This window comes from Danio rerio, chromosome 7, assembly GCF_052040795.2.
Source record: "Danio rerio strain M-AB ecotype USA chromosome 7, GRCz13ab, whole genome shotgun sequence".
NCBI classification, from domain to species: Eukaryota; Metazoa; Chordata; class Actinopteri; order Cypriniformes; family Danionidae; genus Danio; species Danio rerio.
In genome coordinates this window covers 33,434,981-33,446,979 of record NC_141027.1, presented here as the reverse complement: position 1 = coordinate 33,446,979, position 11,999 = coordinate 33,434,981, and the positions used below count along the sequence as shown (strand labels likewise).

At 39.1% G+C, this 11,999-nt stretch overlaps 2 protein-coding genes across 7 annotated transcripts in view; one reads left to right on the top strand and one right to left on the bottom strand.

The window, feature by feature from the left end:
• Positions 1 to 746: 746 nt before the first annotated feature.
• anp32a (acidic nuclear phosphoprotein 32 family member A) lies at positions 747 to 6,674 on the top strand. Of its 2 annotated transcripts, XM_087258868.1 has the most exons (8): positions 747 to 1,114; positions 2,355 to 2,419; positions 4,545 to 4,694; positions 4,792 to 4,914; positions 5,085 to 5,283; positions 5,384 to 5,502; positions 5,586 to 5,640; positions 5,746 to 6,674. In XM_087258868.1, exons 1-8 carry the CDS (start codon positions 1,099 to 1,101, stop codon positions 5,808 to 5,810), a joined length of 792 nt encoding a protein of 263 aa, XP_087114994.1. In that variant the 5' UTR covers positions 747 to 1,098; the 3' UTR covers positions 5,811 to 6,674. The 2 variants fall into 2 exon arrangements, with proteins under 2 accessions (XP_087114994.1, NP_956280.1); NM_199986.1 differs by lacking the exon at positions 747 to 1,114 and having other exon boundaries at positions 2,279 to 2,419; positions 5,746 to 6,671.
• A 1,064-nt stretch (positions 6,675 to 7,738) lies between these two features.
• Positions 7,739 to 11,999, bottom strand: part of coro2ba (coronin, actin binding protein, 2Ba) — a 72,618-nt gene continuing 68,357 nt past the window's right edge. For 2 of the 5 annotated variants that reach the window (XM_087261356.1, XM_087261357.1), the window contains exon 12: positions 7,739 to 11,966. In XM_087261356.1, coding sequence (XP_087117482.1) covers positions 11,802 to 11,966 — 165 coding nt within the window. In that variant the 3' untranslated portion in view covers positions 7,739 to 11,801. The remainder of the gene's footprint in view (positions 11,967 to 11,999) is intronic. The other 3 variants (XR_015495827.1, XR_015495828.1, XR_015495829.1) reach the window with 3 other exon arrangements.

Sequence of the window (11,999 nt, the reverse complement as noted above, 5' to 3'; positions counted from 1 at the left end):
AGAAAGCGAATCAAATGTCCAGCAAGCAGTCTGGCAAATCATTTATGAAAGGAGATCAGTGCTGTGTGTACTGCTGGCTTCGTCTAGCTATGACTAAATTCTGGACCTAAAATAAATAATAGAAAATATGATTTGTTTTTAGGTCATGAATAAAGATCTATTTATGGAGTAGAAGTGGTGAGAACAACACACTTGTGATTAACTGCTTGATATTGGATATTTCAGTTTGGTTAAAAAATGCTGAAACTAAATCACAAAACTAGAAACATTGTGTAAGAAAGATGGTCCTGGAAAAGGAAAAGCATTGTTTTGAAGAGGCTGAATGTCAAGGCTGACGACTGAACACGTCACGAACTGATCTTTTTTAATCAATGCAACTGTCCAGTTAAAATAAGCACACATTTCTCCAAATAGCTTTTTAACGCAACTATCTAAAGCTTCTCGGCGAGTGTCACATGATATCCGCGATCCCCATGGACATTTCTCAAACCAGTGAAGTCTACCCCGCAAAAACTAGTTTCTTGAACGTTCATTTCTGACTCGCATGACCAAACATGTTCGTGCACGTTTGCTAATCTTCTACGCTTTGTCCTGGTGACGTTCCTCGCCTTTCACGCACGAAAGTTAGCCGTCGGTGGTGTGAAAAGGAGTGCGTGTGTGCCACAAAGCGTGCGAATGCGATTTGGCTCTGCGCACATCGTGCACGCACTCTGCAATGCAATCCACACACACACACACTGACACACACAGTTGATGCAGTACTGCTAGCAAGGGCGTTCAGACAACGAGTGAGACACACCCAGAGGAAAAATGGTCTCAACTAATGCGCAAGTACAATCAAAAGGGCTTGAGAGCAGCCCGCTTGCGCGGGTTGGAGTCAGTGGCCAGATCGAGAGAAGAAGATTTTTTTTTCTGTTGTCTTCAAGGGCAAAATGTCCTGGTGTGAAGTGATTTCGAAATAACGTTGTAAAACGACAAATTCGCCAGTGAAATGCGCTCTCTCAACAAACAACCCAGCCGGTGCACTTGTGAAAACAATCATGCGCCAAGCAGTTGCTCTACAGTTGTTTCTAAGGGGTAGCGGAGCGACACACAGACATGACATCAAATATAGGTAAAGTCTGCTGCTTTTTGTTCGTTTTAAAAGTCAATAAATGGTATTATAATTATTTGAATGTGTTGTATTTTGCGAATTAAGATGGCGCCGGGAACAGTCAGGTGACCTTGTTTTTTTCCCCCTCAATACCAACAATAGTCAAAGCGAGAAGCGGAAGTGAATGCTCCCCCTGAAATACGATTGGCCGGTTTGAACTGTAGGAAAAAGCGTGGGCTCGTGGTTGGAGTGTGCGATGTGGCAGTCAAGTGCATGTGACAAACTTGTTTTTAATAAGACTGGTAACTTATGGGCTCTGCCGTATAGCTGGGCTCGGATGTAATAATTAAACTACGTCGATTCATGTCATATCACCACTTACAGCGTTAGAGATGTCGGGATGTTACAATCTGTACGTCTCATACTGTTATGCAACAGTCACTTTGTTCGCTTTCACTAATTATGATCCATATGTTAAAACCATCATGTTGTTTACATATCAGCATTTATCTAAGCGGGGACAAAAACGGCCACTGCTTCAATCACACTCATGCTTACACGCAGTGTCGTACTTTGTGTTCACTGTAAACTAGAATATAAGTATTGAAGATTTTAGCGCAGATAGTGTCAGTGGTCGCCACCGTGCATTCCCTCCAAAAGGGGGAGGGGTCGTGTTTTCCTGACGGTCTACCATCCATCAGTCCAAAGTGACTGACTGCACTTACCTGATAGGAAATTATATGCTTCAAAACAGAAAGCAGCACTCTGACTAAATATTTATGTTTACCACCCTCGTTCACACGATCCTTGCGGGCTTCATTGCGTTTAATTTTATTAATTTCAAAGCGCCTTGGTAGACAAATAACTCGTTTATCTTCAACTTAGCGTACATAACCCCACTCAAAACTAAAGCAACTACCATAACCTCTATTTAGTATCTGGCGCCTTCGCCAGTTCGGTTGATTTTATCGCATAGATGTCACCCTAAAACAGATTCGCAGGATCAACCTAACTGTTCCTGTAACCCCACCCAGTTTGTAATCGGCCGCTGATTGGCCGTCAGCTCAGTTGTGAGTGTTTTCACATTCCGTTGCGCGTTTCTAATTGGTCGCTGGTGACGACAATCCCACACCCAACTCCCACCTTCTGAGGCATCATGTTTGTGAGACTCGCAATAGCTAGTTTGTTAAGAGGCTATAGCTGAATGTGCAGCAAAGACTCCAAGTCTAACTGCGCTCTTTGGTTTAAATCACTCATTTAGAGTTCACAGAGATGGATATGAAAAAGAGAATTCACCTGGAGTTGCGGAACCGGACGCCGTCAGACGTAAGCATCTTTATTAATTGCTGAGTGATATGATTTTATTAAAACTGTTGGTTAGAGTAGTTCTGCGTGGATGGACAACACTAGATGTGCACGCGTCAAGTTGATGTCTTGAATGAAAAGTTTGCGGCGACTTTGTTGCGAGCCTAGAGCCTTGGATGTTGTTATCTCAGTCTACCTTCACGCGGCCCATAAGTTTACCAGTTTTCCCGACGAATTTCCCCAACTTTCGCGAGACCTTTTGGTGATGCTGTGGTCTGAGACTGCAAGAGCTGCATGCATTCAGTGTATAAACAAGGGAAGCGGCGTGAGAAGCCATATTTGTAACTTTGTAGCCCCTGAACGCGCCCTTTTCCTTTGCATCCTCAGTGCTGCAAAAGTCGCCCGCCGTCAGTTCATGCCTCTCTCACACTTTCGCACATCCATTTTCAATTCAACATTCATACTTGCCAGTCACAGTGGTCGTTGGCCAGTTCGGTAACTTGTTGTGGGACGCATTTTGTGGATTGCTGTGCAGACGATTTGACAGATAGCTCGCGATAACCCGATCGGTCAACTAAATTTGGTGGCATCTCTCCAGCAAACGGCTTTTATTGACGGATTTGAGCCGGAATGGAAAACATTTTCGTTTCTCAATCAAAGAAAGTTGTGTAAATACTTAGGCGGGATCTTTCCGTGGGCTTTCGGCACGTTGCTAATCATCGCGTATTTGGTTTGGTTATGACTGTAAAAACATATGAACACATTTGTTGTTGGCTATAGAAAGAATCGTGTCAGAGTGTATCTTGTTGCGTAAAGGTTCCCAAGCCTATTTAAAACTGCATATGTCGACGACATTGCCAGAATGCAAAACCCAAATCGGTATTCCCTCTTTCACTTGTGTCCTCCGTGTTTATCTTACGATATCTGAAGTGTAACCACGTTCTCTGATGAATTCAGAGCAACAATAATCAGGGACCCCGTCATTGCCCCATTACGCATACCCCAATACGCTGTAATAGAACTCGTAATTAAAATGTCATAACCGTGTTCTGGCCACTTCTGTGCGTCTCCACTGGCTGGATAAAGAGATTTTTAGCCGTGTGGCTCGGCTTGTTATTGACAGACTGGGCGCTTATGTGAGCGCTACGCAACTTGAAGCTGCGCTGCTCTAGTTGCAAGATCTAGGACAAGCCGCCATTTTAACCAGCAACAAAGACGCACGATATTTAATCGAGCAGAGAATCGTCGCCGCCTTCGTCTCCGTGCTTTGAACCGAGCAGAGGCGCTGAATACCGAGAGCCGAGCCCGTTTAAAGCCGGGACATTTAATTTTTATTCCGTGAAAGTCAATACCTTTCGCTTAAAGAGCGAGTCCGTTGCATTATCATGCGCCTCTCTGCCCCTCCTACTCGTGAATTCTTGGGTCCGTCCTCGTGTCTTCGCTCTTCCAAGACAATGTAATGCATTTGTGTAACACCCAGGCTATCGTTTACGCGTCTTCGCTTTGCTGTTCCAGCACGCACTATAGTAAAATGTTCTCCCAATGAGAAAACAATGTACGCCGCTTGTTGCGGAGTCAGCCATTTTGTTGGATGGAGAGTCAAATGTGAGGTTTTGTCAAAGCACCCAAACACGCACCCCTATCTGTTACTGTAGACCGCATGCTGAAGTAAACTTAACAACTGAATGGCGCCCGACTCGGTCGTGGCGTGTTTATTGTGCTCAGTTTTTTTCTATCTTTAGCCAATTATCTTCGAGGATGAATGTGTTGTATGCCATATAAAAGTAATTTCTGAGAATTATAAACCATTTAAACGAAATTTCTTTTACACTAATGTGTATTTTAAATGACATTTCCTACGTGGGAATCAATAAAATAATCGACTAAAACATACTTAGAGGACACTGTAATTGCTGATTATTATGTAGACAGTAAATGAAAATGTGCCTTTTTATGTGAGTTTTAATATGGTTAGCTTTTTGGTGGTAAACAATAACATTAGAAGCAAACTGAAGAAGTTACAAACAGCTGATTTAACCACCTCGTTCATCTAATTGTTTTGAAGTTGCAGGTACAGACTAACAAATGCTTTATTAATTAATCATAACATTTTAATATCCTTTTCTTCTCATGTGCCCTTGAACAGGTGAAAGAGCTTGTGCTCGACAACTGTCGGTCAAATGAGGGCAAAATCGAGGGCCTCACTGATGAGTTTGAGGAACTGGAATTTTTAAGCACAATCAATGTAGGCTTAACATCAGTCACCAATTTGCCGAAGCTTAACAAACTCAAAAAGGTAACGAGCAGCTTCTTGTTAATTTTTTTCACAAGTGCCAGCGGTGTAAAGTTTTGCTAGGTCTTATTAATTTGCTACTGAATCATGTTCTCCGCAGCTCGAGCTCAGCGATAACAGAATCTCAGGGGGTCTGGAGGTACTGGCAGGGAAATGTCCCAACCTCACCCATCTCAACCTCAGTGGCAACAAAATTAAAGACCTCAGCACCATCGAACCCCTGGTAAGCTGCGTTCATACTAGTGCTAACGGAGTCATGTGCTGATAAACATTTATTATTAATATTGATGTGTGGAAGTATTACCAATACCGACTACAAACCTCAAAATTTTGTTGTTGGTTGTCAAATGCTTATCAGTGTTTGTTTTTTTCACTGTCCTCTTTCCTCAACAGAAAAAATTGGAAAGCCTGAAAAGTTTAGACTTGTTCAACTGCGAGGTGACAAACCTGAACGACTACAGAGAAAATGTTTTCAAGCTGCTCCCTCAGTTGACGTATCTCGACGGCTATGACAAAGAAGATAAAGAAGCGCCAGACTCTGATGCTGAAGCTTACGTTGAAGGTCTAGACGATGAGGATGATGAAGAAGACGGTGCGTTTCCAAACACTCCGGCTGCTCTGAGATGATGATTTTTTTTCTAAAATGGAGATTAAGAAATTCATTTGTCATTGACCTAATTTTGTGTGCGCAGAGGGAGAAGAGGAGGACTACGATGAAGATGCAGCTCCAGGAGAAGAAGATGAAGAAGAGGGAGAGGAGGATGATGAGGAAGAGGGAGAAGAGGAAGAAGAAGAGGACATCAGCGGAGAGGTTAATGTGGACACATGATGCTTTCTTTCTATGCATGAATGCAGATACATGGTGTACATCTGTGCCGTTTGTCTCACTTTTAGGAAGAGGAGGAAGAGGAGTTAAATGACGGCGAGGTAGATGATGAGGAAGACTTTGGTGAGTGAATACACTAAGCATGTTTTTGAGATTAAAGCAGGTGCTACCACATGCCAATTGAGTGCAGGGTGAGAGTAACGCCTGGTCCTCCTGTGTTGTTTACAGAAGAGGAGCGAGGTCTGAAGAGGAAAAGAGAGCTGGATGAGGAAGGGGAGGAAGATGATGACTGAACATGCACTCCCCTCATTGTGATCTGACCGTTTAACCCCTGTATATCTGTCCTATTGTCACTCTGCGATGGTTTGGGGAGGTCTTCAACTGGTAGGGGGTGGGTTAGTATAAACGAGGACACAGTTTAAATATTTGTTTTTAGCCTTTTTTTCGTTGTTGATGTTGTTGTTGTTTTCTTTTGGTTTGGTTTGTACTTTCAGTTTGATTCCCTTCATTTTCACCCAAAAGCTCTTCAAATGGCTGACAACACAGTGTGGAAATTTATTATTGTTGGAAAAAAAAACAGACCAGTATGCTCTTGTAATTTTCCCCTGTCTTTACTGTTGATGCCTAAATGCTGGTGATGACTTATGTATTAAAAAAAACAAACAAACAAAAAAAAAAACAACCAAAAACCTTTTAGAAGTGCATGGCTGACTCTATTTTAAAGTTGACTACTGGATTTCAAGGAAGAACATTTTCTAACCCACTTTTTTATTGCATCTTTTATTTGTGTATTTTGTTTCTTTGGTGTTTTCTTCTTCTTCATCATCATCACCACCACCTTGTGACGTGCTGTTTAGGCATGAAGAATACATCAAGATGTCTGCTTAGACATGCACAGTTCAACCTCTCAATGTGATTATTTTTTTTTGTTCTATTTGATTTGATTTCTTTTTTAAATGTTCAGAGCCGAATGTCTGCCCTTGTCAAATGAGTCCTGATCCCCTTTTCCCTTTTGTGTGGATAGTTTCAGAGGTTTCGTGTTCTTTGTAAATAATGACCAAATATATTTTTTTCTGATTCCCTTTGATAATGGCAGACATTTTCACAAATAATCTCAGTTGTAACCATTAACTGTAATAAAATGAATGAAAACACAAGCGGCTCTATGGTACTTTGAACTGTCTCTGTTCTGACGGCCACAGAAATCCACGTATTGTAATTAACTGTGATTACACACTTGATCGCTAGATTATGTATTTGCAGTGATGCCAAGTGTATATAATCTCACCTCTGATATTGCGGGTTAATTGAACATAGTGACAATGCATTGTGAAGCTCAGGGAAAATAGCTTGTGTATCTTTGATGATCTGGATATTGTGTAAGTATTCGGAGGCGCCATGCCAATTATTTAAATACAAACCATACAGTTTTAACTGAGCTGTATACAGTTGTCCGATCACTGATTTAAAAAAAAAAATATTATTAAAAAGAAGACCAGATTTCACATGAATAAAAAGCAGCGTTTTTGTGCAAATGGATATTTCCTGTATAAGTATGTGCTTTGTTAACAAGAGCATGAAAGCATTGCGTGGAGTGTAATTAAGGTGTGTTGTTTGATCTTATCACTATATTTTAGTGTAAAAGTGACAGGTAAATTAGTGAGTCTAGATAAAGTAAACTCAATGCAGCATATTTTCAGCAGGAATTTTTTTTTTTTTTAGTAGTATGCAGTTACCTTTTCTGCAACATGGTGTATAGTCAGTTCATCATAATAAAGAATAGTGCCCTACAGAGTGCTGATTACTTATTAATGTTCTACATTTTAATCAAAGACAATGGTTAGCTTAATGTCTTATAGTTATTCTGGCACCGTCAGCACAAACTATTTCAACATTGATTGTGCTCATGTAGGCAGTGAGCTGGTGCCAAATGCAGGGCCAGAGTATAGCAAGTATTGACACCACGGAATTCATCAAGGCACTACGTTTGTTCGTTTTATGGTATGTTATTGTTTTAACAATTACTTCATGTGCTAGAAAAGAACCTATTTTTTCCTAGAACAATTGTTCGTGTCCTTTCGAGGGATGCTGTGTAATGTTTGCTCCGTGTCAAGTGTAGGCCTACGAGCTGACATGTTAAAAGCTGAGGTTGTACTGCCCCCTGGTGTCACTACATTAAACCAGCTATTACTATTTAATAACGAATCCGGAGCGGCTGCAGTTTGTGTTATTGTTTTATGAGGCAAAATATTCACAAAGCTCAACAGCATATTGTTTTAATTAAATAGCGTCAGCAAGGAAATTTTTTTAATACTCAGGGCTGTATTTCTGAGGTGGACAAGAGTTTGCTTCCCATGCTGGTCAATCGAGGTGAGCGCTAATTCATAATCATGGGTTATTCAGGAATAAAGCGATCAGTATGGATAACATCTTTACACATCACATCAGAGGTTTGAGCAAATGTGGTATTAAAAACATTAGAAAAGTCTAGTTTGGTGGCAAAATAAATATGTTAGCATATTTTAATTAATAAAGTAAGATTTAAATGTGATAGTTCACACAAAATTAAAAATCGTCATCGTTTACTCATCATTAATTTGTCAGAAACCTCTTTAAGTTTTTTTTTCTGTTGAAAACAAAACATATCAATAAAAATATCCAATGTAAAAATATGTGACATTCTTTAAAATATCTTTTGTGTTCAACAGAAAAAAAGAACTTCATAAAGGTTTCAAACTGACTAATGGTGAGCAAATAATGAGTAATTTTTCATTTTGGGGTAAACTATTCCTTCAAGAACTGAAACATTGCATAATATTTGCACAACCGAAACCTGTGTACAACATTTGAAGGGGCTTACACTGAAAGTTGAATGCTGAATACAATGCTATCGACAGCAATATACATTCAAACTAAGAAGCACTTTAAGATGTAAATAATTTGACAATTATGAAATGGCAAGGATAAGTGGTTACAAGCTCAAACCAAAAAAACCTGAAGACAAAAACCTTCATTTAAAAGTGCGAACTGAACATGGAAATCAATAAATAGGCTTGATTTAAAGGTTAATAAAATATAACAGTGCTTCATTATGAGTTATAAATCACAGTCTGTCTCTAAAATAGGATATTACCATTCCTTCATCAAACTGAATCAAAAATGCATCCTACAACACTGAACTTTCTTTATACCACATTTTTTCTCAACATTTGCCTTCCCTTCAAACTACAGTGCATGTCATCTAACACTACCTCTATCACTAATTCAATTAATGACTATACAATTAGTGGAATTTTAAAAAGTTTTTTAAATGCATCATCAGGTGCAAAGTGTAATAAACGATAAAACCTGACATTGCTTCATCTATACTGTAAAATCATTTCAATAAATGTAAAGGTAGTTCGCCCAAAAATTTAATTCTTCTGTTAAACCTTTAAGAGAATACTTTGAATAATGTTTGAAACGGGTAGCCTTTCACCTCCATAGGATAATTTTCTTTACTGGATGTCGGGTTTCCAGATTCAAACATTCTTCAAAATGTCTTCTTTAGTGTTCAACAAAAAAAAGAAGCTCATTAAAGTTTGAACCACTTAAGGGAGGGTAAATTATAATTATATTTAAATTTTTGCAATAAACAGTTCCTTTCAATTGAAGGGGCCATGAATTGGGTAATCAAATTCCCTCTATTGATACTGTATATAGAGATGCTGCTGAAAATAACAATACATCATGAGAAAAGGCAGAACATTAGAAAAAAGTGTTCCAACTCTCATCAGTAAAACACTGTTCCTTTGTTTCTTTTACTATTATTATTTTGTTTATTCATTCATTCATTCATTTATTTATTTATTTATTTATTTATTTTTTGCATCATTTGAGTGTGGATTGGTCATAAATAAGACGTTTAATGCAGGCTTTTCACAAAGACTAAAATAAAAGATGTTGACTATACATTAAAAATACAAATGCAACATTGTATTTTTACCATGTGTATTGGTGGTTTATCTATTAACTATTGTTTGATAGTCATTGAAAGTTTTTAACCTTAGTGACTCGTATTGTTTTTTAGAATCCATCAAAGCAGTGTTTATCTATTATTTTAGTATGTCAAACAGTTACCCAACAGTGACCATTTACTTTGGAGTCTTGAATATGGCATGCCAATCAAAACAGGGTTTGAAAATGAGACGAGATAGAAAACAGCCAATTACTTCAAAATATGATTATGAAAAAGAACGACAAGTGGACCTCAAATAATGCAATAAAAATAAAATATACAATTCATGACCCCTTTGCAACGCTTATAATTTAACCTGTTAACTGACTTATAACATAATTCACACTGCAGACACAAAATTGTTTTACTACAAGCTCTGTACTTCAGGATTTAGGAGGGTGTCAACAGGAAAAATGTCATTCATCAATTACGATTATAGAACTGTTGTGTTTTCAACATTAAAAAGGGATAGCTTCTAACCATTTACAATACACACCTTCAAGTTGCTGGGTCCTGAAGGGCCGATGTCTTGCAGATTTTTTGCTCTAAATTGCCTAAACACACCTGCAAGGATGTTTCTAGAAAGCCTAGAAAGAGCTTGGTTAGCTAGCCCAGGTGTCTGATTGGGGTTGGAGCTAAACTTTGCAGGGCACCGACTCTCCAGGACTGAGATTGGACACCTCTGCTCTAAATCATGGTCAATGGCTACTGTCAACTGTCTGGTTACCAAAACCCAGTGGACACCTTGATATCAAAACAAACCTGCTAACATTTGTCTATGAAATTCCGGGACAGCGAGTAGTAGGTCTGGTGTCAGTAACTGTACTGTGGTGTTAGTAACTGTACTATAGAGTGGAATTTGGGCGGCTGCTGCAATCAGATACTATACTAAAGTTGGTGACCCAGTGGTGTAACAGACTGTCCCAAAAAATCTGAGGATTGGAGGGCGGGGTAAAAAATTAAACATCAAAAATGCTAATTTATTTGATGTCAGGGCGCCATGGTGGCGCAGTGGGAAGCACGAACGCCTCACAGAAAGAAGGTCGCTAGTTGACATTTCTGTGTGAAGTTTGCATGTTCTCCCCATGTTCGAGTGGGTTTCCCCCACAAGTTCAAAGAAAAGAATTGGGTAAGCTAAATTGTCCGTAGAGTATGAGTGTGAATGAGAGTGTATGTGTGTTTCCCAGTAATAGGTTGCAGCTGGAAGGGCATTTACTGCTTAAATATATGCTGGATAAGTTGGCGGTTCATTCCGCTTTGGCAACCCCTTATAAATAAAGGGACTAAGCCGAAAAGAATATGAATGAATGAATTAATTATTTGATGTCAAAACCTTGACATACATTTGACATTCACACATTGATTCCATTTTGACCACCAAAACAATGACACTAAAAGTTTAATATAAGAAAACTATCATTAATCTAAAAGCTTAAATTTCAAACAACAAATTTACACTTAATTGTGTATTCCTACAATGGATTTAAATAAATTGATGTCAAAACGACATCAAATTGACATCTAATACTGCTATCAAAACAAAACATGATTAAAAATGGGCTGCATGACAATCCTGTAATAGATTTTGGTCTGGTTTTGACACCTATTTTAGATACCAATTTGATGTCGTTTTGACATCAAGGTAGTCAACTGACATTACTGATGTGTTTTTGATGTCGTTTTGACATCAAGGTGCCTGCTGAGCATACTACTTTTTTTGTGTGGAGCAGAATTAAAAATATTTGTACAAATTTGCAACAAGCATTGCTTGGTAAACTATCCCTTTAAAACAGCACTGTGGGTCATATCATAATGATGCAATAGACCTAATGTTTACAAGAGATAACAGCTGGATGGGGGAAGCACGTCTTACTCATTTTTTAATCTCTATATGGGGTCATTAAGCTGTTTAGAAGTAGCGCAAAAAAAAGAAAATAATAAATAGTTCTAATAATTCAATCTAGTAATGTCTACAATTGTGAGATGAAAATGCAATGGATAGCTTGTACCAAAACCACTTCAGGTTGACCCGTAGTGTGACTGAAGGTCATGTGATGGGAGATTTTTCACCCGGTTAGTGAATCATCGCTCCAGTAAAGTCAACTTAGCACACAGCAGCTGTGGGGTCAACACTGCGGTCAGATTGAAACACTGCTTTATGAAGACAAGCGCCGGCTCTCCTGCGGTCTTGAAGGAAGGATATTTGAGTGTTAGGAAAGAGGAAGCCCGTGTTTCAGCAGTGTTTGGAGCTTGTAGTGTGTCACTTTAGGAAATCAACAGTTCTGTGTCAAATGCTGCTACCATTGCTGTTGTTATTGTTGTTGTTGATGTTCGGGCTGTTCCTGATGTTATTGAGCTCCAGCTCCAGCTGTCGAATCTTAATGTCCTTCTGTGTGAGTTCGTCCTTCAGTCGACGCAACTCCTCCTGCTGTCTGAAGAACATCCGCAAGAGCTGGAGAGCACAACGCACAGGGTTACACAAACA